General features: G+C 53.5%; 1 protein-coding gene across 1 annotated transcript; it reads right to left on the reverse strand.

The window, feature by feature from the left end:
• Window positions 1–6536: 6536 nt before the first annotated feature.
• Window positions 6537–25260, reverse strand: RAB1B (RAB1B, member RAS oncogene family). The gene is made up of 6 exons (XM_048857071.2): window positions 25136–25260; window positions 11653–11725; window positions 10512–10607; window positions 10175–10270; window positions 9130–9261; window positions 6537–8210 (listed from the first exon to the last, which is right to left on the reverse strand). The coding sequence occupies exons 1-6, from the start codon at window positions 25147–25149 to the stop codon at window positions 8016–8018; spliced, it is 606 nt and encodes a 201-aa protein (XP_048713028.1). The 5' UTR covers window positions 25150–25260; the 3' UTR covers window positions 6537–8015.
• Between the last annotated feature and the right edge of the window lie 1433 nt (window positions 25261–26693).

The following is a 26693-nucleotide window of genomic DNA, read 5'->3' on the forward strand; positions in this document are numbered from 1 at the left end:
ACTTGAAACAGGATGGTGCAGGGTGTAGGGTGCCAGCCTAAGCCCCTGGAGACCTGGATCCCAATTCCTGGGCGACCACGGGCAAGTCACCGAATGTCTCTGCATCTCACCTTCCCATCAATACAATTTGGCTAAGAACCCTTCCCAGCAGTGTCTGAGACTAAACACACTAAATTCTGTGAGGTGCCCTGATGCCATGGTGATGGGCCTCCCCCTAAAAAGGACTTGAGAGTGATGAGGCAATTGGTGGGGCTCAGAGTTGGGGGATGGAGGGAGGGGGAACTGCTGCAGAAATGGAGCAGGAAATTTGATCATTTCCCATTTTGTGAGGTTCAAAAGGGCCCCTATTTTTGTCCCATTTTCCAATCAAACACTTTTATCATTGCTTTGGGGGGGTTGACCCAGATCGGGGGGGAGGGGAGGGGTTGGTGAAGGGAAAATGCTATTTTTGCTAAAACGTTGGATAAAAATTGTTGGGAAAGTACTTGAGAAACGACAAAGAGGGGGTGGGTGGGTGTGAGTGAGAAAGAGAGAGAAATAGGTCATCCCTCCTCCCCCAGGAAAGGTCATTTCTCCCCCGCTCCCAACCTGAAATTTCAAGCAACTCTCTGGGAGATTCCCAGGCCTGGATCTGCCCTGGGGTCTAGGTGCTGCCGATGCACAGAGATGGAACCATACATGGCAGAGAAAGGAACTGCTACCAGGCACATTCCTTCATTCCTAGGATACAGAAGGACCTAGACAAATTGGAGGATTGGGCCAAAAGAAATCTGATGAGGTTCAATAAGGATAAGTGCAGGGTCCTGCACTTAGGACAGAAGAACCCAATGCACAGCAACAGACTAGGGGCCGAATGGCTAGGCAGCAGTTCTGCGGAAAAGGACCTAGGGGTGACAGTGGACGAGAAGCTGGATATGAGTCAGCAGTGTGCCCTTGTTGCCAAGAAGGCCAATGGCATTTTGGGATGTATAAGTAGGGGCATAGCGAGCAGATCGAGGGACGTGATCGTTCCCCTCTATTCGACATTGGTGAGACCTCATCTGGAGTACTGTGTCCAGTTTTGGGCCCCACACTTCAAGAAGGATGTGGATAAATTGGAGAGAGTCCAGCGAAGGGCAACAAAAATGATTAGGGGTCTGGAACACATGACTTATGAGGAGAGGCTGAGGGAGCTGGGATTGTTTAGCCTGCAGAAGAGAAGAATGAGGGGGGATTTGATAGCTGCTTTCAACTACCTGAAAGGGGGTTCCAAGGAGGATGGCTCTAGACTGTTCTCAATGGTAGCAGATGACAGAACGAGGAGTAATGGTCTCAAGTTGCAGTGGGGGAGGTTTAGATTGGATATTAGGAAAAACTTTTTCACTAAGAGGGTGGTGAAACACTGGAATGCGTTACCTAGGGAGGTGGTAGAATCTCCTTCCTTAGAGGTTTTTAAGGTCAGGCTTGACAAAGCCCTGGCTGGGATGATTTAACTGGGAATTGGTCCTGCTTCGAGCAGAGGGTCGGACTAGATGACCTTCTGGGGTCCCTTCCAACCCTTATATTCTATGATTCTATGATTCATACCAGCCATCCACAGCAAGGAGCGAGGCAGGGCCCTGGGGCAAATATCCAGTGGTGCCTGCTCTCAGGATCTATCCCAAGTCTCACACTGTTGGGCACCTTTGCTGGACTCACAACAAGCTGGCAGAATGTCACCTTGCAAGGTGTAAAGTTTTTAGGGGAGAAGGGTTTACAAACATGAGCCTGAAAGGTTCAGGGATGTGAGAGGAAAGAGAAAGAACCTCCCAAGTGATTATTTTTAAAGCTTTAGGATCAACTGATGGTGTGAGCTTGGCACCGGTGGAGCAGCCTGTGACCACATGGTCAAAGTTGGACCTCAGTGCATTGACACAGGCAGGCAGAGTTCAGAGTAAATGGGGCAGCCTTTGTTGTGGCATTTCTTACCTCCTGAGGGCTTGAGTTCCCAGCCTAGCTCATGTGCCTTTAATGGGGGGAGGGGGGGAAGAGGCAGTTTCCCAAGTTTTTATTTTTGAAAGGAAAAAAAAATTCTCATGTGCAACCCTAAACTGTTCAATTGTGTGCCCTCCATAGGATTTCAGCTTTCCCAGTCTCTTCAGCATTGTCACCCAGACTGCTACCACTTGAACCAGCAGCCAGAGATGGTTGTTATCCCCTGCGACCAGCCTCTAGCATAGCACATAGCACCACCCCTCTCTTTGCAGTCAGTGCTGACCCCAATGCTCAATAAGGAGCTAGAGGACACTGTACTGCAGGGAGAAGGGCAGGGGCTCAGGAGGGCGCACGCTCCCCTTACAGTCAGTGCTGGCTCCAGGGGGTGCTGTATTGGAGGGAGCAGGGCCCGGGGGCTTGCCCCATGCAGTCTGTGCTAGCTTTGATGACCCAGCATAGTGCTAGTGGGTACTATGCACCAAGCTGTGGCAGGGGAGCTCTGATGGGCAGAGAATAGGGTCTGGGTACTGTTCGCAGGGTGTGTAACCTCACGGTGGGCCCTTAATAACAAGCCTCTGTGCTTTTTGCTCTTTGCACAAACTGCGTAACAGGAAGGAACCATGGATTCAGACAGCCCTGTTTACTAACTACACACGACATGCCAGGCTTAGCTCATGACACACAGCTGGTCTGGCCAGGGTCTGAAACAGAATATGGCAAGCCGTAGGGGAGGATTCACAGACACGGCCGCTGAGGCAGGGCAGGGGGCAATGGCCTAGGGCCCTGCATGATTTAAAAGGGCCTGGGAGCACCAGGCCCTTTTAAATTCCCTGGGCAGGCCACAGGGCTCCTAGGCGCACACAGGGTGGTACCGATGGTGGCGAAGGCCACCGGCAGGCACATGGAAGCCTTGGCCGTGCAGGAAGTACGCCCATTGACTGTTCTGCCCTGAGGTCCAGAATTGCTGTCAGCAGGCCTGCTCCCAGGTGTTTAAAGAGACACTACCCACTCCCCCCACGCTGAACTAGGGGCTGTGAAATGCACAGAATTATTAACAGCAACCAATAAGCAACTCTAGTATAGCAGGTTCCCAGCCCAGCGCGCATTCTCCTGGGACAAAGGGTACTTTGAAGGTGATCCATTGTAGCTGCGTTCCAGCCAGGGTCAGAGGTGAGATGCCACAGAGAGGCCACAGGCAGGGCTGGTGAATGCTGACCCTCCTAGTCTTGCTGCCAAAATCCTGCTGGATCAAGCAACCACAAGGGGGAAAGGGCCATTTTCAGCAGCTTAAAGAAAAGGAGTACTTGTGGCACCTTAGAGACTAACCAATTTATTTGAGCATGAGCTTTCGTGAGCTACAGCTCACTTCATCGGATGCATACCGTGGAAACTGCAGAAGACATTATATACACAGAGACCATGAAACAATAGAGAGTGGGGTGGGAGGAGGTATTGTTTCATGGTCTCTGTGTATATAATGTCTTCTGCAGTTTCCACGGTATGCATCCGATGAAGTGAGCTGTAGCTCACGAAAGCTCATGCTCAAATAAATTGGTTAGTCTCTAAGGTGCCACAAGTACTCCTTTTCTTTTTGCAAATACAGACTAACACGGCTGTTACTCTGAAACTTTTCAGCAGCTTAAAACTCAGACAGACAGGCACCAGTTTCCATGAAACATCAAAAGGCAGGTCCCTGGCCCTAGGGCTACCTGCAGCCTGATTTCAAAGGGCAGGTGCAAACCACAGCCATATAAGAACTTTTCAAAAAGGCCACTGGACTTTCTTGTAGTAAAGGGTTCAACAGCATAGCTTCACACAGCCCAGCTCTGCTGAGAAATAGGCCCAAGTTTGGATACTTTCACAGCAAGATTTTCCATATTTCAAAACCTTTCATCCCAAAGCCTTTGGCAAGCTGTTTATCCAGAGATCTCTGGCTCAGTGCTGAGATGCAGCCACCCCAGGGGGTGGGAGGGAAGTGCTGGGCTATTGATGCAGGGATTTTTTGCCCAGCATGGGGATCCAGCTGCCCCTGGGGTAGGGCGCAAGGCTGGTTATACAAGGATCCCTTGGCTGGTGTGGAGATGCAGCCACCCTGGGGAGGGGGGGGGCGGCATGGGGAGTGTTTGTGCAGGGATCCCTCACCTCATGTAGAGGTACAGCAACAAGGGTGTGTGCATACCCACAGGTGTGTTTAAGGGGGAATTCCTGCTGCTGGGCAAACTCATGCTGCTGTTTCTCCTGCCCTTGCAGTGACCTTATTTCTTGACAACAAAGGGCTTAAAATAGTGGATTGGTCTGTGGACAGGGGACACAATGGCTCATCCTGAGCAGCAGAAATAGCCCGCCCTCACTTCTCACCCCAGCAACCATTGGCTGAACCTGTGCTGAATAAAGGCACCTGCTATTTCCTCTGCAGGTCAGGGGTGGGGCAGGGAGATGGTGCCCAATGTTGCCCCTTAGCACAGAGATGGTATTAGCAGCACACATGCACCCGTCAAGTCTGGTGTACTCCAGCTGGCGCCCAGCTCTCTGACCCACACCGGGGACAGATAGCCAGGCAGGATCTGCCCCTCCCACCAGGCTCCCAGCTGCTGCCCTAATTCCCCAACTCCTGTCCCAGATCCTCCCAGGTTGGTGCTGCTTGTGGTAGCAGATCCAACCCCCAGCATAGAGGGAGCCAGTGCAAAGTGAACACACTCTCCTCCAACAGTGCAGGGGGGGGGGGGGGAGGGGGCCAGCCACAGCCACCCTGGAGAGAAGACCCACAGTTCACAGTAGCAATTGTAGGGCCCAGTCTAAGATGCTCATTTTCCATACCTCACTTAACCAGTTTCATATGGGGACCCCTCCCCCAGGCAGTGTTGGCAGATGCAGGTCCATCACCCACTCAGCTCATTCCCAAGGTGGGCACAGGCACCAATCAGGGCTGAGCCAGCCCCTCTCTGACAGCCTCAGCCAGCCCTGGCCCCTTGCCACAGTGAAGCAAGTCAACAATCCAGGACAGGACTGGGTCTCAGTATTAAGGGAGATGGGGTGTGTGTGTGTGCAGTGATTTCCTCTAGGTGAGGGATGTACACTGTCCCCCTGGCCATGGCATCAGAGAACCTGCCAGGGGCTCTAGCAAGATTACTAACACCTGCATGCACAAATAGCTAAGGGAAGGGAGGTGTGATACAGTTGAGCAGCGAGCAGGAGCAAGGTATGCAGGCAGGGCCGGGGAGGTGTGATGGGCCAGGGCCCCACCCCCCCACAGAGGGATCCTATTTATGCTGCTTGGTGCAGAGACTGTGGTCCAAGCCAACACCATGGTGGGGGCTGATTGGGGGCTGCCACGCACCACAGCAGGGCAGCCCTCTGGGCCATGCCCACACCGAGGGGCAAGCTGCTTGGTGTACCATGCACCAACTCAGAAGACATGAGGTGAGCAGAAGCATACGTGGCATGTCCTGGGGAACAGCCCCCTTCTCACCCCCAGAAAGAGGTACCATACAAAGCCTTGGGCCCAGCCCACATAGTAGGCAGAGAGTACAACACAAGGTGTGTAAATGAAGGGGAATCTTGCCTAGTCAGCGCCAAGCCCCAAAGTTCTCTAGGCCACCCTGGCAGCACCCTAAGACTTAGTCCCTGCAAGGAAGAACTAGGAACTGCTCCAAATGGGGGGGAGGGGGTCCATAGGCTTTAGCAGCCCTCACGTGAACTTGCATGTCTCTCCTGCAGCTCCACAACTTGGCAAGGCTTGAAAGCGAATTCCTGCCACCCCCCCCCCACACACACACTTTCAGTAACATCTATCCCCAGCAGGTCTCACCATAGCACAGAGACAGAAGCACACAGAACCCTGGGGACTCCCAAAGGGGGTGTTATCCAGTCCTCTTGCCCCTGCTCCATTGTGAGGCAGTGGCCCAGAGGCCACACATGGCCGTGAAAGAATTACAGGCACCTGACAAGCAGGAGAGGGAGTCATTCCCAGCCAGCAAGATGCCACCCCACTGCTAGGGGGAGATAGTTGCCCCAAAACATGCCCAGCTCCGTAGCTCAGTGCAACAGGCCAGCACTCCTGCTACTGCAACAGTCTAGCCCAGGATTAGGATTTTACTCCCCCCACCCCTTTGGCAGGTGTACACCTGCCCTGCTCTAAAAATGAACACAAAGCTGGGTCAAGGGGATGCAGTCCCCCTCTCCCCCAGCTTTGAGTCTTCCAAAATGGCAGGGGAGCTCTCAGCCCAAGGACACTGCTGTGTTCCATGGCAGCCACAGGCAGGTAAGCTCAGCTCTGGGCACTCCCAGGGAGCAAGAGTAGCAGGTACAGCTAGGAAAGGAAGATCGGGGGGAGAGGAGAGTTTAACAATGCAGCGCCTGCTCAACTGACTGGGGGCCACACCGGGGAAAGGAGGCAGAAGGTGCCCAAGCTCAGCTGTACTCAGTCTAGCTGGGGGACCCTAGGCAGGGGGCTGTACAGTGCCTGCACTGTACCAGGGCTGCCTGAGCCAGGGGGGAGGGGCACCTGGCCCAGCCCATGTGTCTCCCCCCTTTCTTGCGGTGCACACCCCAGCAGGCCTGCTGACAAGAAGAAGGGTGCAGGCCGCAGGAGCCTCCCCGCAGAGGCACTCACCTTTATTTTGGAATTTTTTTTGTTTCATTTTTTTTTTTTTTTTAAAATAATGTCACTGGTGGAAAAAAAAAGCCAATAAATGAACTATCCAGGCAGCTCCTCCCACTACCCTAAACGGGCATGACTGAGCCAGGCCAGACAGTGGGGGACTGGGCACAGCAAAGGGACACGCTCAGGGCCCCAGCTTCCCCTTCTTGCCAGGGTTGGGGGTTGGTCACAATGGGAAGGGCTGACGCTGCAGAGGGGTGAGTTGAGCAGTAGAGGGCTGCCCCCATGCACTTGCCCCACAGAAAGAATAAGAGCTTCCCAGCTGGGGCAGAAGTAGGACAGCTGCTCAGTGCATTAGCCCCCCCTGAGGGCTGAGGTGCTGGGAGCTCCTGAGCCACGAAGAGCCCTGGGGAAGGGGCTGGACAAGCAGCTCATAGGCCTCTGATCAGTTCTAAGGCCCCCAACTGTCCATGCTACCCTGAATACATTCAGTGGGCCTGGCATGGGGTGGCCCAGGGACAACTGCCTGCCCCACTTGGCTGGGGAGCACTGGGAGACAGCCTCAGCAGGGCGAGGTGAGGAAACTGAGGGATGGAGGTGAAGTGGCAGTATCAGGCTCCACTCAGCGTTCCTGGGCCAGCCCTGCGTCACAGCTGTGAAGGTCTGCAGCAGGGGTATAAATATTGAACTAGAGCAAGGCAGTGGGAGGAAAGGGGACCCCAAACTACAGCAGAGAGGGGATTAAACAGAAGTCTCTGCGCTGCTGGGAGTGAGAGGAATGAGAAAAGACATGGAGCCAGGACAACACAGACCCCTTGAGTGGAGGCAGGGGGGCACAACCCAGAGAGTAGCTTGAGCAGTTCAGAGCGGCCTATGCCCCTACCTCCATTATTTTGCTAGTGACAAGCAACTGCCCCATGGAGACCAGGTACCAAGCAGAAGAACCGCTCCAGCCAGCCTTGGCTCAACCTTAACCACACATGAACCTTCCCAGGAAGGGAGAGAGAGGGGGGGTGAGCCTGTCACCATCCGAGACCCCCCATATCTGAAACTGGAGAGAAGGGGACTGCAGGCAGCAGAAGAGCAGAGGCTGGGGGTGGAGATGGGGGCAGCCCCATGCACCCAGCAGGAAGGGGAGGGGAGCAGCAGCAGAGAACCCATGAGAAGGAGCCAGGAATCCTGCCAGCCATTGGGCACCAAGGACCAAGGCAAGAGGCTGCATAGAGGGAAGTTCTCAAGGGTGGGAGAGCACACCTTGCAGTCTGTCCCCACCACACACTTAACAAGGGTAAGTAATTAACACAGGCAGAGAACCCAAACCACCACCCCACCAGAGAGGTCCCGTCCCCCTGCATGGTATCATCCGGGAAAGTTGCTACTCCACAGGAGGAGGGTGCTGGACAGCACTGGGTTGGACCGTCCACTCCCCTCCCCTCCCCATCCCACCCCTCAGTCCTGGGCCTCAGCAGCAACCTCCACCCGCTGGTTTGACTGGAGTGCTGTCGATTCTGAGGTTGGGTCTGTCCCCGCCAGTGGTGGCGCCGGGGCCCATGCGCTTCTTGATCTCAGCTGCCATGGTCATGAATGACTGCTCCACGTTGGTGGCGTTTTTGGCGCTGGTCTCCAAGAACGGGATGCCCAAGGAGTCTGCAAATTCCTAAGCAAAGACAGGGGAAGAGAAAGGGTTACAGACTGGCAAGGCCTCTCCTGTCTGTGACACAACACGGGCAGGGCTGCCCCTGTCCCAAGAGTCACCTACCCAGGAGCATCCTCATCCCTTTGGGGAGGGGGCAGTGCTGAGATCCCTAACCAGACAGGCACCATTCAAACCCCCAACACCCAGGCAGTAGGTCTGGTCAGTCATTAGCCCCAGTGTAGATAGGGAAACCAAAGCACACCCCAGGGAAGTGATTTACCAAAAGGGACACACCAAGTGAGTAGAAGAACTGGAAAAATAAATCAGAGGCCCCTGCTCTAACTAGACCTCACTTCCCTCCCAGAGCCAGCAATAGAACCCAGGTGTTCTGGATGATGGGTTGGAGATCCTAACCACATCCCCAGCTTCTTGGTGCCACAGTGAGCTGTAGCTCACGAAAGCTTATGCTCAAATAAATTGGTTAGCCTCTAAGGTGCCACTAGTACTCCCTTTCTTTTTACAGGAGAAGACTGCTACTTCCCAGAAATTAGCCTGTTTCACCCCATCACTCCTAGTTCTGTCCCCAGACACCTGTGTCCCCCAGCCAGGCAGGTGGCTAGGAGCCTGAGCCCATGGCTGGCAGTGGGGATGGAGGCAGCCAGCACAGCCCTGGAGATCAGCCCTACTGCTGGCAAATAGCAAGCCCTTCTGAGCTACAGCCAGGCATGACGGGGAGGAAGCATCTGATAGGACAAGTGCTGCCCCCTGGTGGGGCTTCCCGGTACTGCAGGAACATACTGCAGTGGGGACAGCCACTCAGTTGTTAGGGCCCCACCTGAGAGTTGCTGCCTGTCAGCATCTGGCAGATGCCGGAGGTGCCAGAGACAGAAGGGGGAGTGCTATCCACAAGCATCAGAGGGGCTTGCTGTGCCCTGCTCACCTTGGCGGTGGTGTAGTCCACCACTTTCTTGGTAGTGAGGTCGCACTTGTTGCCCACCAGCAACTTGTTGACATTCTCGCTGGCATAGCGCTCGATCTCCTGCAGCCACTGCTTCACATTGCTGTAGGACTCCTGCAACAGGGAACGTGGGCTCAGCTGGACAAAAGCAGGACTGCAGCCACCCTGCCAGCATGCTTACAGCAACAGCTCAGAGCACCCACACAGCGGGGAGCAGGTCCCCAGCACCCCTCAGCAAGGGTGCATCTCCATTTCATAGGCAGGAAATGGATACAGGAGAAGCAACTGGCACTAGGGTCACAGTGAGTTGGCAGCGCAGCTGGAGACAGAACCCAGGAGTCCTGCTCCCAGTGCTTTCTCTACCAGTACAGCCCTTCCCACATTCAGCAACTGTTCTTAGATGCTGTTACCTTGATGTCCTTCCCACCTACTCCAGGCAGCTGCTGCCAGCCTTGCCATCTTCAGAAACTGCTCAATTCCCCATCTTCAAGGTGAATATGGAAATGAAGGCAGCGCAGCCCCCTGGGCCTGGCTTTGCAACCTGCTCGATGGGCCAGTCATGGGTACACCAGCTGCTGGCACAGAGCAGAGTAGCTGCTGCCATAGCGGTGCACAACACCTGCATCAGCAATGTCTGGGGCAGATGTGGAAGGAATGCAATGCCCCACTGGCACAAGAAGGGGCAGTGCCCAGCACAAAGGACATCAAAGGGTGCAGGAATGGATGTCACTTGGGAATAGTGATCAGGATCACTTTCTTCCCCAACAACCCCCCACACCCACCAGCCAAGACCCAACAACTCTGGGAGGACTGCCTGGTCTCCACTGTGCCACCCTGCAGGCAGGGTCTGGCTACCAACAGTGAGGCATTCTTACAGCACTGCTCTAGTCCTGGAAACAGGACAGAACCCAGGGGTCCTGGCTCCCTAGGTGCCCAGCAGGCAGCCCATTGCCTGAACCTGGAGGGACCCTGGATGCAGGCAGCTGTCAGAGGACTTGCAGGGCCAGAGTACTTGGAGCAGCATTACCTGATCTGTTACATCATACACCACAATGATGCCATGCGCCCCTCTGTAGTAGCTGGAGGTGATGGTCCGGAACCGCTCCTGACCAGCGGTATCCCACTGCAAGAGAAGGGGAGGGGAGGGGAGGAGGTGGACCATTAATCCTCTCTAGAGACAGACAGCAGCCCCTAGAGGGGAAACCCCCATATTCCATTCCCCCATGTTCCTAAGCCAGCCAGTCCCCTACCCTTGTGTAGGATAGGAGCTCGCACCCTCAGAAGGGAAAGGCCTGTATACCATTCCCTGCCCTCCAGAGCCAGTCCCCAGAGGTCAATGCAGCGGCCAGGGGCCAGATACTCACAATCTGTAGTTTGATGGTTTTGCCGTCCAGCTCAATGGTCCGGATTTTGAAGTCCACCCCAATGGTGCTGATGTAGCTCTCTGTGTAGGTGTCATCCTGGAGGGTGCAGAATGAGGTGATAACCAGGGCAGCTGGGGTCTGTGCTGAACCTTTTTCAACACCCAATTCTAGTGGTGGGGAAAGGTCATGAGCCCTGAATCTAAACACTCCTCAGACATTAACAGCCACCACTCAAAGGTGAACAGATGTCAGCCCAGTACTGGGCAGAGAGGAGGGTTTGGGATTTCTTTAAATAGGGGGCTTTTATTAAGTGCTTTGGGAGTTTGGAGATCCTGGTCAGGAGCTGCTTAGCTTCCAGGAAGGTTCTGCAGTTTAAAAAGCCTATTTTAATCAACTGTCATTCTAGCAAGACAACTCCTTGGTACCTGCCCATTGCTAAAGGACACGCAGCACCAGCCACTCAGCTGCCCTGTAATGCTTGGTATTCCCACCCCAAAGTGCTTTATGGACAGACAAGACTATATGCAGCCACCTCTGGGGTGGGGTATGGGGACCATTAAGCAGCACACAATGATGTGCAAGTTTAGGAACCAGATGTGGAGTTACAGGAGGCCAAATATAATCACTCAAGATGGAAACTGACCAGGACACCAGAGTGATTACAGAGCCTCTTGGGACAGTGTCACAGGGTCAGGACCCCAGTTTTGAGTCTCTTGCAAAAGGCAGCACCTCCAATAGCAATGTCCTCAAGCATTGCACTGGTGCAACACTGACTACAAGGGCACAGAGGTCCCTATTGAGCCCTCCCTGCTGCTCAGCACTCTCCTCCCCAGCATGATACTGGGGTCAGACTGAGGGAAGAGGGCACCCTATTACATCTCTGCTGTTCTCTGCAGCGTGGCAATCTCTTAGCCAAGCACTGACAGGCCTAAATGTCTTTAGCTTGCAAATTTGACTAGGTCAATGTAGGATTGTTTGAGTTTTCATAAAATATGCCCAAGGGTGATGACACCCAAGTACCCACATCTCAGACACCACAACCTCACTGCAACAGCTCTGGAACAGATGTGGCCAGCCTGTCACCATATGGCTAGCTGCCCACTGGATCATGAGGGGCTCTGCACAGGGCAGGGACACTCACAGCAAATCGCAGCAGGAGGCAGGACTTCCCCACACCTGAGTCTCCAATCAGCAGCAGCTTGAACAGGTAATCGCTGAAACAGACACAGATTGAGAATGAGAAAAACAGAACAGTTCCTGACTTTAGTAGTGTGGATAATTGGGGACCTCTCCCCTGCTCAGACCAGGGAGTGTTCCCAGTTGAAGAAGATTAGAGGGTCACATTCCCACAACCCCAGCGGGCAAGGACTTGGAGTACATGTAGTGGGGAAAAGTGTATGTGCTGGCAAACAACTCTGGTGTAGGGCATGGGGGCTCTTTAAACAGGGATCCTTAGTCAGATCTGGGCAGTCAGGACTCTGCTCCCTGCCACCCACAGTGTTCAAGAGACAACAGGGAGCATCAGATGCTCCACAGGGGATGTAATTAGAACCCAAGGATCATGGCTCCCGGCCCTCCTGCTTTAAGCACTAGAGCTCACTCCCCACCTCAGAGTGGGGAACAAAAGCCAGGAGTCCTAATTCCAACACTCTCCCTTGCTTTGGATCAGTGCACACTATACATTCAGATCAGTCTATTAGGAATTGCCTACAATGGCAATATCTTACAGAGCAGGGTCACCCTCTCAACCAAATTTTGAGAGGTCCACTTTCCAGGGTGCAGCCCATGGTGGAGGTCAGAAATGCAGGGAAACATAGCATGGGGTGCTTGGTTTTAGTACTTAGACTGCCTCATGAGTGGGGGCAAACTCTCTACAGGGCCCTCAAGACAGACTTGTTGCAGGCTCAGGGGATCCCAGAGACTAAGGCATTAAAAAATCCTGGAAACATTAAGAATTTGGGAACAAATGAAGCCATTCAGAGCTGGAGGCCAGAAAGGTGATCACCCAGCCATTCCTACATCTAGGGCCTTTCAGGTAGGCCAAGCCTAAAGGCCTTCACACAGCCCCTGAAATGCAGCCACAGCACAAGGATTTAGAATTTTTGATCAGGCAAAAGCCTGCCTTTAAGTCAGGTTTTAGATCTCCACACAGCCATGTGGGAGCCTCCACATATCTGCTGGTGCTGTTGGTTCTGCTGGGATTGGAGGAGTCACCCCTGGACACACTGTGGCTCTGTGGGTTGACACTGAGCACTGGGGCGGTTCTCAAACCTCTTGAGCAGAGACCCAGGTATTTAAAGTTTTAGGATCCCACTTGGTTATGGCCAGCCCTTTGCGCCCATAGCAAAATGCTCACCTAGTTCTGGGGAACCTGCAGCAAAGCAGAGATCCCAAACTGGAGTGTCAACTCCAGGGAGGGGGAAGGAAGAGGGCCTTTCCTAAGAGTCCTGCATGGACCAGGCACCACAGTGCTGGCCTCTAGGGATGGGTTTCTACAGAATGCAGGTGCTCTGGGGCAAGGCAGCTTCAGCTCTGCCCATCCTAGGGAGCTGGGCTCCTATCCTGGACTTGCAAGGTTGCTAAATTCAATTCTGAGGGGGTCAGTGGTGACCCTTAGCAGAGGGACAGCTAGGGCTTGGCAGTCAATCAGAGAAGGTCTCCCAGCAGTAAAGGGTCTGGAAATCTCCAGACTGTTTTTAAACTCCCTTTGAGGGAAGCAAACAGATCAAAGCCTCCAGGTCTGATCTCCGAGAAGCAAGTGAGCTGACCATTCCCCACTTCAGCCCTCTGCTCTGGGTGGGTTATAGGCTGCTCTGTCACCCACCACCCAGAACAGCTTCAACCCCTCAAATGGTAGCCGGAGATCTCTCGTCTCCAGTGACTTTCTCTGCATCCCTCACCATACTGAGCCAGTGAGCGTAGCCACAGCAAGGAAAGAGACCCATTTACAGAACAGCCCAATCCCAGTCACTGCAAGTGTAATCCATCACCCCAATACATTGCCATGGCAATGCCATGTGCAATGAAGCTGGTACCACCCATCCCTCCTTGCACAGGAAGGAGGTGACCCAGCCAAGCAGCAACTCACCCTCAGCCATTGCGACCCAAGGCAGCAGCAGAATTTCCCACATGGCGACAGTGACATGGGGTGGCCAGGAAGGGGTTGCAATGGCCAGCCTGACTACAGATCTCATGAGAAGACATGCTGAGTGGCTGGACATTAACACAAAAGCAGCTTAGCCCCAACCAGCTCCAGCTGGAGACTCTTGCTGCTCCCCAGTACTGCAGCTGGGGGTACTGGCAGTAAATCCCTGAACAGAAGAGGCTCATGATACATTCAGGACAGCCTGAACCAATCCCAGACAGAGACCAAGCCCTGGGACAGACTGACTGTCCCCTGCTCCAACACACAGGGGCCCTAAGAGGGATTGCAAAGCCAGAACAGACTTCCATGTCATCCAAGAGTTCAGAAGGCTCTGGAAATTAGAAGCTGCAGAGCACTGAGGTAAATCACACAACGCAAGTCTAGTGGTCACAGTCTAGTGGTCACAGAAGGGGGCTAGGACTCTTGGGTTCTCCTCCCAAATCTTAGATGAGGTGATACAGTAAGAGCCCCCCATTCTGTGCCTTGGGCTGCTTCAGCTACGAGATCCCACTTCCTTCCCAGAGCTGGGGAAAGAACTGAGGAGTCTTGGCTCCCAGCCCTCTGTTTAATTCCATCCGGATGTCCATCCTGGATGCCAGCGCAGTTTCAGGCAGAAAAACTGTTGTCTGTGGAGAGGGACTGATTTATCACCGAGAAGGATAACCTGCCCTAGAGTAACATTCAGCCCTTTACAACCTGACTGAGGTTCTGGCCATTGGACCCCACTCGCTGCCCAGCACAGCTTGCCACTAGCAATAGCAGGGCCCTTCATGTGCTTTCCACCCACACCACAAGCCAGGAGGAACTGAACTGAGAGGCCTCTGCACAGACCGTTTTACCATACAACACCAGAGACATGGTAGCACCTATCCCAAGTACAGCCCCTCCTCTGCCTCACTCACTGGCCAGCTGAGCTGAGGCCTCTGACCAGCAACACAGCTCAGCACAGTCACAAAGCCTACATCCTGACAGCATGTGACACAGAGCTATAGCGTCCTTCACCCCAAAGCAGGGTGCAGGACGACCTATTACTGTGGCAAACTGTTTACACAGGAGCCCTGGCCTGGCCCCTGCCCAGTGCTGCATGACAGTGCAGGCAGAAGTGAAGGTTAATCAGACTCAATTGCATTGAGGGAACTGTGGGGAAAATGAGTTGCTACCAGGCCATCAACATCTGGGGGGGGGGGGGGGGGGCGAGGAAGAAAGGCATCCCCTCTCAGCACCTCCAGCATAGGGGGAGAGCACCCCTTGTGGAGACCAGTAGCACCCTGTCTTAGAGCTCAGCACCACGACACTAGATTCAGTGCCTGCTCAGACGGAGAGCACCCGCTACAGAATCACCACTACCCCATGTGGCAGCTTAGGTTTTCCATGGAGGTCTCCTATCCAAGTAGTGACCCTGCCCAGCCCCACTCTTCAGTGCTGCTGCATTACACAGCTATAGTTTGAATCCATGCAGTACCCCCCCAAATGAGCAGTAGGAACACGCAACAAGGCTCTGCACACCCAGAGCTAGACTCAGCTCCCACCCTGCCCTCCTGGTGCAGATCTAGCACTTGCCCCTGGGGAGGCTGCCTGGCTGTCGGGTACACCTGCTACATTCAACCCCTGCTTTATATTGCATATAGTACAAGCCTTTTCTAAAGGCTCATTAAGAGCCAGCCAAGGGTAGCCCTGGATACACACCAGGCTCCGCAGAGACAGCTACCCCCCCAACTCACCACAAGCCCTAATTAACACCTGCCCTTTTCAAGCCTCATAGGCTCTTGCAAGTACCCAGGCTAGGCTATCAAGGCCCATTACTCCTCACAACACAACCCACTCTTAGAGAGCAACTGATAATAAAACGTAAGCCCTGAAGCTCTGGTGCTGGCAACAGGAGAGAGAGAGAGAGATCGATCCAGGGAATAACTGCTCAGAAGAGTGCTGGTAAACTGGAGTCTATGATCTCCAGACTCAAAGCCTCACCCACATGAGAAATGTATACCAGTCAGATCAACACTATGTTTGTACAGCACCTGGCATAACAGGGTCCATGTCCAGGGCTCCTAGGCCACAAACTGGTGCAAATCCTACTACAGACATTTGGCTTTACAGTGGCTTGTTAAACTGCTGGAAGTTAAAGCCAGGTACATTGAAACTGGAATTAAGCAGGCCTGGCAGAAGTCAATTTTTATGATTTTCTTTCCCCCCCCCCATTGACAATTTTTATTTAAGAGTTTTCTTCTATTTTTAAACTTTTCCCCCCCACAGTTGCAGAGGTTGGGTTACTGCAGTGTTGATGGCAGGGGGTTCCCTCTGTGGCCAAGAGGCACAATATATGGGGAGGCTGCAGTCCTGGCCCAGCAGAGCAGAAGCCCCTGGTTGTGGGGGAGGCCATCCCACTGCTAAACAGCTCCTGCCCAGAGACAGCGCCCACAGACCTGGCTCATGACACCCAATCCCTGCAGGCACAAGATGTGAGGAAGGCTGGGGTCCTAGTAGGGAACTGCAGACACCACTGGCCAGGGCTTTAAGGAGTCCTTGTGTCCAGCTGTGGGGGGGAGGCCACCCTACTGCTGAATGGCTCCTGCCTGGGGTGGCCTCTTCAGTGAGCAGAAACAACTCCCATACCTTGTGCCTTCAGGGATTGGGCATCACCAATCCTGCTCGCTCATTCATTAGTCAGGAGCATGGGAGCCATCCCCAGGCAGTTGTTCAGCAGGGGGTGGTCTCCCTGCAGAGGTGGAGGCAGGTCTTCCTCCTTGCAGTCCTGGAGGAGGGTCTCTGTTCCACTGGGCTAGGAGCACTGCAGCCTCCCCAGACTTTGCATCTGCAGAGATCAGGTGATGCTGGCCCTTAGGAAGCAGAACTCTGCTGACACAGACCAGCTCGCTCACTCACTCCTATGACAGCAGGGATGCAGAAGGCTCCCCACACATGACCCAGTCCCCGCAGTCATATCAACTATTACCAACTGATTTGTTGATTTCAGTGTGTCAGCTGAAAGACGTTTACTAACAGTTTTAGATTAAAATCTAATCTATAAAGCCTAGAAATAAGGCACCAGTTTTTTAGCCAAAGGAAGTGGCAGATTCTCCATGCTGTGTCGGTTTCAAATCCAGACTGGATGCTTTTCTGGAAGGTACTTTTGCCAAACCCAAATAATTGGACTTAATACAGGGATCACTGAGTGACACTCTGGCCTGTGATATACAAGAGGGTCAGACTAGAGCAGCGGTTCTCAAAGCTGGTCCGCCGCTTGTTCAGGGAAAGCCCCTGGTGGGCTGGGCCAATTTGTTTACCTGCCACGTCCGCAGGTTCGGCGGATTGTGGCTCCCACTGGCTGCAGTTCACCGGTCCAGGCCAATGGGGGCTGCAGGAAGCGGCGTGGGCCAAGGGATATGCTGTCCACACTTCCTGCAGACCCCACTGGCCTGGAGCGGTGAACCACAGCCAGTGGAAGCTGTGATCAGCCGAACCTGTGGCTACAGCAGGTAAACAAACCAGCCCGGCCCACCAGGGGCTTTCCCAGAACAAGCGGCAAACCAGCTTTGAGAACCACTGGACTAAAGGATCTAACTGTCCCTTTTGGCCTTAACTCTGAATCTTAAGTTTTGTTTCAGTCACGAGGCATCAGCTGAAGCTAGATTGTTTTGAGAGTGATTTATATTAAAGATCCATAGATTGTGGTCCTTTCTTTCCAGCTACTCTGGCCTACTGTGTGACATAAGTACCAGACAGCCTACAAAGGGGTTTGCATTGAGTAAACAAAACCAGCTTACACTTATTGATGTTAAATCAGTGGTTCTCAAACTGTGGGCTGGGACCACATTTTAATGGGGTCACCAGGGTCATTACACTTGCTGGGGCCTGGGGCTGTAGCTGAAGCCTGGAGTAGTGGGGCTTAGGCTCCACCTCTCCTCCGCCAATCTGTGGTGATGTAGTCATTTTTGTTGTCAGAAGGGATCACGGTGCAATGAAGTTGGAGAACCACTGTGTTAAACTGATGCAGCTTTCCTTGTGCAGTGCCTGCGGCAGCAAGGCCCATGTAGGGAGAGTGTGTAAACACACAAAGTGGCTCACTGCCAGCACTAAGTCCAGTCACTGCCAGGAGCAGGACGATTTTATAAGTGGAAGCCTCTGTCAGCACAAGCTGGGCTGAGGGTTCCACTTCACCGCAGAGTTAACTTGGCTTCCAAGGCGAATGCAGTCCCTAACTCAAGCCCTGTTCACACAAAAACCCATTCCCCCCAAGTGTGGTGGTTTCAATTTGAGCTGGCTGGCTTGTAGAGACGTAGGCTACAGCTCGTGCGAGCACACCTCACCCTGCAGCGTGGGTGCAAGCTAGTACCACTGGAGTGCCACGAGTCCTCCAATGCCTCCATTCCCTGAGTCTCCTTCCCAGAAAGGACAGGCCAGTTGTCCCACAATTCACTAAAGAACTCAGAGCAGCTCAGCTGACTCTAGTGCTAAGAACAATGGGATATGCTCTAAGAAGTCTTAGTGCCAAACACAAGGGAGCCCAGTACCAGCATGGCCACAGCAGCTCCAGTGTTTTCAGGCAGGGTGGCCACTGGCACTTGAATGAGGCCAACTCCAGAGCAGGTCACTCAAATTAATGCTGGGTCTGAGGGTCTCTCAGCACTACACCAATGCATTTTATGTAGAACAGGTTTTGCTTGTCACTGACCTGTTCTGGATTCAAACCTGTGCCATGGGGTTTCACTGCCCTGTCAATGAAGGGGTGCTAAGCAGTTCACATGCCAAGCTTCAACATCCCATGAAGTTATTGCTCAGATTTAAAAATGAGGAAACAGAAGTCTAGAGATGGAAGCAACTTGACCACAGCTGCTTGATGAGTTAGTGCAAGAGCTGGGACTAGAACCCACAAATCCTGACTTCCAGCCCTCCCAGCTATCTGATATCTGTATAGCATGTGGGCAGAGGCTAAGAGTGACTGGTCTCCAGGGCTGTATGCAACTGTATGAAGACCTAATGGGTGAGGCCTCTGACAACTTCTCTGCTGCCTCCCACAGCCCCCTGCACAGGGATTGTGAGAAGAGAAGTGGTGTCTGCTGCATGGAAGCAGTTTGTTCCCCAATCCCAGATTGGAGACTCTCACTTCACAGCTGGCTCAGGAAGATCAGACATACAGGATACAGGGACAGATGTTTAATCAAAAAAGCTGGTAGCCAGAAGTCTTTGGTTTTATCCCCAGCTCTGGAGAGCAGTGGGCAGGAAATCAGGACTCTCTGCCAAGAGTGTAGTTCAGTGGTTAACAAGAGCCCTGGGTTCTATTCCTAGCTCTTCCACCTACACTGCATGATTGCGAGTAGGGTCCTCACCTCTGTGCCTCAGTTTCCCCACCAGTAGAAAGGGGCTAATTCCTTTCGGTAGCATTGAGGACTGCAGGATCCTTTGATAACAGGTATTAGGGAAGCCAGGTGTTTCCCTAAGAACCCAGCCACATATGAGCTACTGTGACAGCACAACACCCACCCCTTTCTTGACTGCTCTTGCAGACACATTGTTCCATCTGACTTGGGGAGAACTGGTGCCCTGCCCTCCCATCTCCACTAGCTGGAGGCAGCAAGGATGGCTCCCCATCCATATACCTCACCAACATGTTGGCAGGGGCAGAGGTATTTGTGAGCAGAGCTGACAGAATCTGGGCAGCATCTCTCTGCAGGCAGTGCTTTGCTGTAACACTGTTTCCCAGCAGCCCTCACTGCAGGTGCCTGAGCCTTCTCTTCTGCAGCACCTGTCAACTGGGACCTGCTCCCAGGCTTACCTCAAAACCACACCACACCCACTCCACTATGGCAGCAAGCTCCTCAGATCCATGTCAAGCTGGGTTCTGTTGTAACAACTGGCCTATAAATTTACTCTATTTGTGAGCTCAGCTATGAAAGTGAGTTTATGAAACATCACAACAGCCTATAACAAAAAGTGTAGATGGGAAAAGGTGCAAGAGAGACCAAGTACACCTCTTCATTTGGACTAACTCAGTCTGATAACTAAAACGGTGTTGAGATCATTCCCTAGTAAACAAGATAGCAGTAAGACTGGAAATCAGTGAACCAGAACTGGTGTCAGAAATTAGGTCTAATTAGACAAAGTAATGAAGGAATAGGCTATTCCACCCATCACTCCCTTTGGGAGAAAAACTGGAGGTGGCTATCATGATGCTGGCCGACTAACAGGTGAGAGAAGGGGAATGAGTGAGCTTCACCATCCTGGCTGTCATCCCTACTGTCTGTGTGGTCTTCTGACTTTCTTCATCCTAATCTGAGAGATGTCCTGATCAGAATGGGCAAGAGAGGGGGACTCAAACATTGCCACCTCCACTACTTCAACTGAATCTCAAACACCAAAAAGAATGTGTGACTTTAAGCCCTCCCTCCCCACTCCGTGTGTCCTTTTCCTTCCCTATTTTATTCTCCTTTTGTCCTCTGTTTAACAAGCATCTCAGTTGGCCAAGACTATATATTCTGCAACACAGCTGTAAGCCTGTGACCAGAAAGAGGCAGCTAAAAGCAATGCCCTAGACAGCTTGATGCTGATACAAGTTTGCCAGGTCTTTGAGTGGCTTATAAGACCATGTGCTGTGCCTGTCTTTCTACAGCACTGAGGCTGCAAGAGAAACATAACCCAAGACAGAAGTTGCATTTTCTAGCTTTGCTGTCCTTCTCTCCCCTTGTGCGTTTGTCTTGTTTGGTCTTAGAAACAGGATCAGGTTTTATCAGCAACAGTCCTAGCCCATCTCTACTAACTTTTCTTTCCCACAAAAGGGCAGTTACCACCATCTTTAATGCCATGTAAGAAACTGTCAAACAAGGGGTTGTGTGTTCTAAAACTCTACAGCTAAAGAGAAAGACCAAGGGAGCTGTTAAAATGAAAATATTTAAAAACCTTTGAAATGTAAATAAAGTATTAACTTTCCTTTTTCTGTATTTGCAATAGAAGGTTTAAAGATCAGTGATTGCGTTTACACCATGGTACTAAGCAGGCTGAGGTCTCTGTATACCTAATTCAGACCCTTGTTTACCACTGTTTAAGGTTGGACAGTGACTGGGTTATGTTAACACCTTTGGCCCACATTTTCCATCTAAATTGGTACAAAAGTTCTACCCTGCTCCTCAGCTACTGCAAGCCAAATCCTGCTCTCATCCCACAATACCCTCTTCTGCTTTCAGGTGTCCCCAGGCAACCCCTCCACTTTTCATGCTTCCTCTCAGGACCGTGCAGGCAGCAGGAGCTCACCCCACTCATTGAAACCTAGCTGATGATTCTGTCCAACAGGCAAGCCAGGAGAGAACTTAACTCCAGCACCAACAGCATCATTGGGTACAGGCAGGGGATGCTGTGCTCTGCTTGGTAATAGCAGGACAGGGGGAGGACTGAAAGGCTACTGAAGGCCACTGTGACCAGGACTCGCAAAGATCCACAGATTGGAGCTGGTGGGCACACTTTCCTCCCAAACAAAAGGTGTTGCTTGGGAAGATATGTCTGGGACAGAACAATCACTATGAGATCTCAGACCACACAGGTCCCAGGGCAAAGGGGGAAGCCCCACCTGCTGGGATGTCAAAACCCCACAGGGCCAAGCACCACCCTAGCCTAGCTGGGATCCAGATGCAGAACTGTCCCATGAGACAGTTTATATAGGAATAATACTCACACCCAGCCAGAATGGAAGCTTTATACAGCTGAGTCCAACAGGGGGCAGGGCTTTGGGAAGGTCTTTAAGCGCCCCCTCCTCCCAAAGGACAAAAAAGTGGTGTGAAAGAAAAGACCCAGCAGGAGTTAAGGGGGTTCATTCTCCCAGCACTCTGCTCTCCAGACCCTTCCACGTGTGCCGAGATGACACTGCTTTCACAAGAGCACAGGGGTTGAGTGACTCCTGTTGTTGTGCAGAGCTGGAGTTTGTGACAGGAAGAGTTCAGTACCTCATCCAGCCCATGCAGAATGGCTCCTCAGTGCTTGGCTTAGTACTGTGGTGCCCCTGCTGCCCTTGGGTGGAGATTCCTTGCACCAGAGACTTCACTGTTCGGAAGGGCTTCCCAATATACAAAACTTCCTTCCCCCAGCTTTATTTATCTGCCCCCTTACGCCCCCTCGACAATGCTTTCCCCTTGCTGATCGTCCCAGCCTTCAGATATGGGGCAATTTACAATCCTCTGAGACAATACAGAGCAATAGGTAAGGCTCAGGCACTGGCACCCAGGACTCCTGGGTTCTAGCCTCAGGCACAGATGTCACTGGCACAACTGGTTCCCTCTGAAACACAGGAACAATATCGACCATGCTTTTTAAGGCGCCAAGTGTTTGGCCCAGCCATACGTATATGGCCCTTCGTCATCCCCAGAAGCCAGGCTCCAGGAGTTCAAGTCAGTACCCAGGCAACAGTCAGTGGTCACCATGTAGTGCAAGTGCCTAACTGCCCCCAGCATTGCTCAGGTACAGAAGCAGCCCAAACTGAATCTTGGAGCCCAGCTTCCCTTACCACCCCCCCCAGTGGAGGATCAGCATTGTCATAAAAGGAACAGACTCCGTCTCAGCCCCAACCAGAGCTCTTCAGCAGCTACCATGACTCCTCATTCCTCGGATCCCATCCTGCCTCTTCCAGCCATCATGCTGTCAGTACAACACTTTAGTTGCCTGCACAATGCAGGCAGGAATGAGCACCGTCACCACTGCACCGGAGATAGTTGCCACAGCCATTGGGTGCATCTGAACAGACCCCTCTCTCTCATCACCACCAGCTTGATGCTGCTGCAAGGAGACAGCAACACCTTCCATGATTACTTGAGGTCTCTGCACAAGGGGTATCCAACATGTCCCTTGCTTCTCACAAGTGTTTCTGCTCCAAATGGCCCAATAAACCTTTGTACCATCCCCATGATACCTCCAGGGGCTCCCAAAGGAATTCGCAATTAATTATGGGGCATTTGAGTGCTTCCAGCATTGGAGAATTGTTACATCGGTCACCTCAGACCAACGGAATAAGGTAGCCCGGCTGCATTACTCCTCATTGGCCCAGCTAGCCTGGTGACACAATCAAGTCCTGCTGGCAGCAGGCAACATGAGCGCCATTTCCTAATGAGTGTGTTTTGCTGGTGGGGAGGGGACAGGAAGCCCTGACTCATGCTATCTCCGGTCACTTTTCCTTTAATTCAACATACATTCAATACAGATGCTTTGGGGCGGTCCCTAGTGGGGGAGCATGACTAGCTATCCGAGAGAATGCACCCACACAGGTCAAAAATTCAGCAAAAACAGTGCTGGCTCAGTCTGAAATTGTCCCCAACCCCCACTTCTGGAGTTCCCATGCTCCTGGTGCCTTTCACACCATAGCCATCTCCATGCATATCAGACATCACTTCACCCACCACTTCTGGGGTGGGAGACAACAGCTGTTTAACAGCCAACAGAGATACTAGCAAGAGCAGAATCCTGTATCGATTTGAAACTCAGGGAGAGGGATTTAAAAGGAAGAAAAATGGAATGGCCCCAAGAAAGGCTGGGAAGAGAAAGGGTATTGGGCTCCAAGAAGTCAGGACCTATGCTAAGTCTCATCTGAAAGGCAGACTCACAGGAGCTGCCCGTCAGTGCCAGATCTTGGCTCTGACAACCTGCTACGAAAAGTGTGTTGACAGCTTCATTCAGAAAGGCAGCCAGCGCCACTTGAGAAGTGTGTGTGTGTGGGGTGTCTAGTTTGCCCCCTAGCAGCTCAAGAGGGAATGCCACCAGCCAGATGTGCAGTTCCTTTTCCAGAAAGCCTCACTCTCCACAAAGCCACCTGTCATCAACACTAACTGGCTGTTCAGAGAGGCCATGGAGGCCAAACTCCTGGCTGCTCTGATCAGGGCATTATTTAACCCCAGAGCTGACCAGGTTGCCGTTGCCATTGCCTTCACCTTCTCCCTCCAACAAGCAGACAATTTGGACGAGGACTTCTGCCCACTTCTGCCTACAGCCAGCTAGAATGCAGCTTCCCTGTGTGCCCACTTAGGGGATGGCCCCTCTGGAGGCACATCTGAGCTCCCTCAAGTGCCCCAGAGCTGCAGTCACATACACACTCTGGAAGCAGTCAGAGCACTTCCCATTTCAGTCAGTGCCAAGTCAGCCTAGTAGGAAGGGCACTCCACATCCCTTGCTGTGGAAGCTTCAGTGAAGAAGGATTCAAAGCATGCCTATGATTTGCATCAACTTGACTTTTTCCCTGTGCTATTGACAAGCAGCTGTGATAATTAGCACTAAGTCCACTTGAAGCAGCCAAGTTGCTGCCCTGTAGAACCACCACCTCATGGGGGAAGGCGGAAGCCCAACAGAATTGCACTGAAATGCAACAGAGTTTGTAAGGGGTCTGTTTGGCTCCGAGGTGGAAAATGGGGTTTTCCCCTACAGGCCACTAGCTCCAGCCAGCCTCCATGGTGGAAAGCTGTTCCCATCTTATGTCTGTTTGGTGGCCCCTCCCCCTGAAACACACTGGGGTGTGGGTGGTCTCACCCCAGGTCACATGAGGGCAACCATCTATATCACCTGTCCCCCAACCCAGTGGACACTAACCAGTCCCTTGCTGGCCTCCTCTGCCAAGGCCTGAACGGGTCCCAGCACCGACTGAAATCCCATCAGCCCTTGAGAGAACAGCTGGTGTACTTGTTAGGGTGCCAGCCTGCACAGGGGAGACCTGGGTTCAGCTTCTCCAGACTCCCTAGGCCAGTCGTTCAGGGCTCACGTACACATTGTCCTGCTTTACTGACACCAGTCTAGTTAATGCAATGCAAGGCCCTAGTGTGGCTGGAGTTACTCTGCTGTACAGGTGCTTTACACCCATACAGTTACCCCCGGGCAGCAAGGAGGAGTGGGGCGCTTGAGCCCGGAATAACCTTGCCCACCCTAGGTACTGTTCTAGAACGAGACTGCTACAAAACCGCCCGCACCCCCCGCTGCCTCAGCTCCCATTGTAGGGCTGGACTGACCCCCCCCATGGCGAGGATAAGACCCGCCACCCCCCCGGGTTCCCCGCAGACCCCCAGTGACGGGGCGGGCGCCGGGGCAGAGGGACCCAGCCCCGCAGGGAGCTCCCTGGAGCCGGGTCTGCTCTCCCCTGGAGCCGGGTCTCGCCCCCCGAGGCCCCTCAGCCGCCCCAGGGAGGGGCCGAGCACGCGGCTGGCGCCGGAGCGGGGGGCCCAGGGACGCTGGTGAGGGGAACGGACCGGCAAGTGAGGCAGGGCAGTGCCAAGGGAGGGGAAGCGGGGGGCCCGGACCCCGGCCGGGGGACGCTAGGGGGCGGCGGCAGGAGACGCCCCGCGGCCCCGGAAGGGCAGCAGGGGCGGGGCTACGGGGCTGTAAGGCCCCGGCGAGAGCGGCTCAGGGCCCAGTGGGGAGCGCTCTGGGATAGGGTCCTAGCCACGGTGAGGGGGCGGCCCCGAGGGGCTTCGGTCCGCCTGAGCCACGGGGGTCCCGGCCCTGCCCCTCCCCGCGCACTCACTACTCGGGGTTCATGGCGGCGCCCCCGCGGTGATTTCGGCTCCTCCTCACTCACAAGATGGCGGCGGCCTGCGGCACCCCCCTCGGTCCTCCCTCCACCCCAGGGGCGGCACCGCCAGTACGCAAGTGCGGAGTCCTGCCTCCGGCACCCTGGGATATGTAGTCTCCCGCTCACGCTTGGCCACGCCCCTTCCCCTGCGTCCGCGCGACCTGCGGGGAAGTGCGCATGTGCGGAGAGCGCATGACTTTATGGGATGCGTAGTTCCTCTTACCCAGGCTTCGCGCGCTCTCCGTGCGGACGCTGCTTGTCCCGTGTACAGGCGCCACACACGCAATCCCTCACGGGATATGTAGTTTACTTGCCGGACTCTTTGTCAGACACGTGTTCGGTGTCTCCTTCGCAAAGCCCTCAGCCGCAAAGACCCCTGGGGGATGTAGTTTATTGACCACTTCAAGCTAACTTCAGAACCCAGGAGACCCCAGAGCACAAGGGAGGGGGTGGGAGCCAGGACTCTTGGGTTCTTCTAGCCCTAGCTCTAGGAGAGGAGAGGAGTGGGGGGTCTAGTGGTTAGAACCAGGGCCTGGGTATCAGGACCGCTGGGTTCTAGCCCTATGTCAGGGTAATAGTGAGGTTGTGACTCACGCACAATGACTGGTTGGGTGAGTCACTATTGCTTTTAGCCTTTGTTGCAGTTACCCCTAGTTAATTTCAGTGAAACACACCCTTGTTCTTGCATCACAGGCAGGGGAAACCAACACTTCCAATCTCTCTTTCCAACAGGCTCCTGCCCTCTCTAGGGGTTGTTAGCAGCACTGTGCTACAGAGTAGGACCTGGGCCTAGTACTTAGTTGTGGGGCTGGCTGCAGAAATGGTTGGGGACAGGCTGGCTTGGGTGATAGACAGAGGATGTTTCTTCTAATGATGGCCCTTCTGGTTCTGTGTCTGTTCATCTGTAATCCTAGGGGACCTCACACAGCCCCCATGTGGACAGTTTTAGATGCTCAAGAGCTCCACACTCTGTGCCATAAGTGCCCATCCCCTAAAGTCCCACCAGAGGGGTCCAGAGGGAACCTCCAGAGCAGTGGTATAGAAGAAAGAGACTCAGAACAATCACTGCGTGGGTGGACCCTCAACTTCCTGTCTGTCTAGATGCTGTTGGAAGCAGGACAGGAACACTGGCTGCAGGGGCAGCTCACAATTACTCCATGGCCTCTCCCAGCAGGGGGCACTGTCAGGAGAAGCAAAGGAGCACTAGGTGTACAGGGAGCTCCTTCCCGGCTATTCCAGGGGCTGCCTCTCTCAGTGAGGAGCAATGGCAGCAGGTGGGAGCTCTTGGCTACTCCAATCTGGGATACTCCTACAGGAAACACAGTGGGGAGGAGAGCTGGCTGAGCAGGAGATCCCAGCCTCTCCCACCAGGGGGTGCTGTAGGTGTGGAGCAGGAGCTCTGGCCAGGGGGACTCCTGGCTACTCCAGCCCTGGCCTTTACAGGGGTCACTGTAAAAAGCATAGCAGGGAATAGCAGTCCCAGACTGGCACCTGTTATATTTCATGGCAT

The sequence above is a fragment of the Caretta caretta genome, chromosome 7 (assembly GCF_965140235.1).
Source record: "Caretta caretta isolate rCarCar2 chromosome 7, rCarCar1.hap1, whole genome shotgun sequence".
Lineage (NCBI taxonomy): Eukaryota > Metazoa > Chordata > Testudines > Cheloniidae > Caretta > Caretta caretta.

Bases quoted from the DNA above. Each gene is read 5' to 3' on its own strand.
- RAB1B (XM_048857071.2), bottom strand. The intron at 10,271-10,511 runs GTGAGTATCTGG...CTTCTCTTGCAG, and splicing joins AAACCATCAAACTACAGATT to TGGGATACCGCTGGTCAGGA. The intron at 9,262-10,174 runs GTAATGCTGCTC...TCCCTGTTGCAG, and splicing joins TGTATGATGTAACAGATCAG to GAGTCCTACAGCAATGTGAA.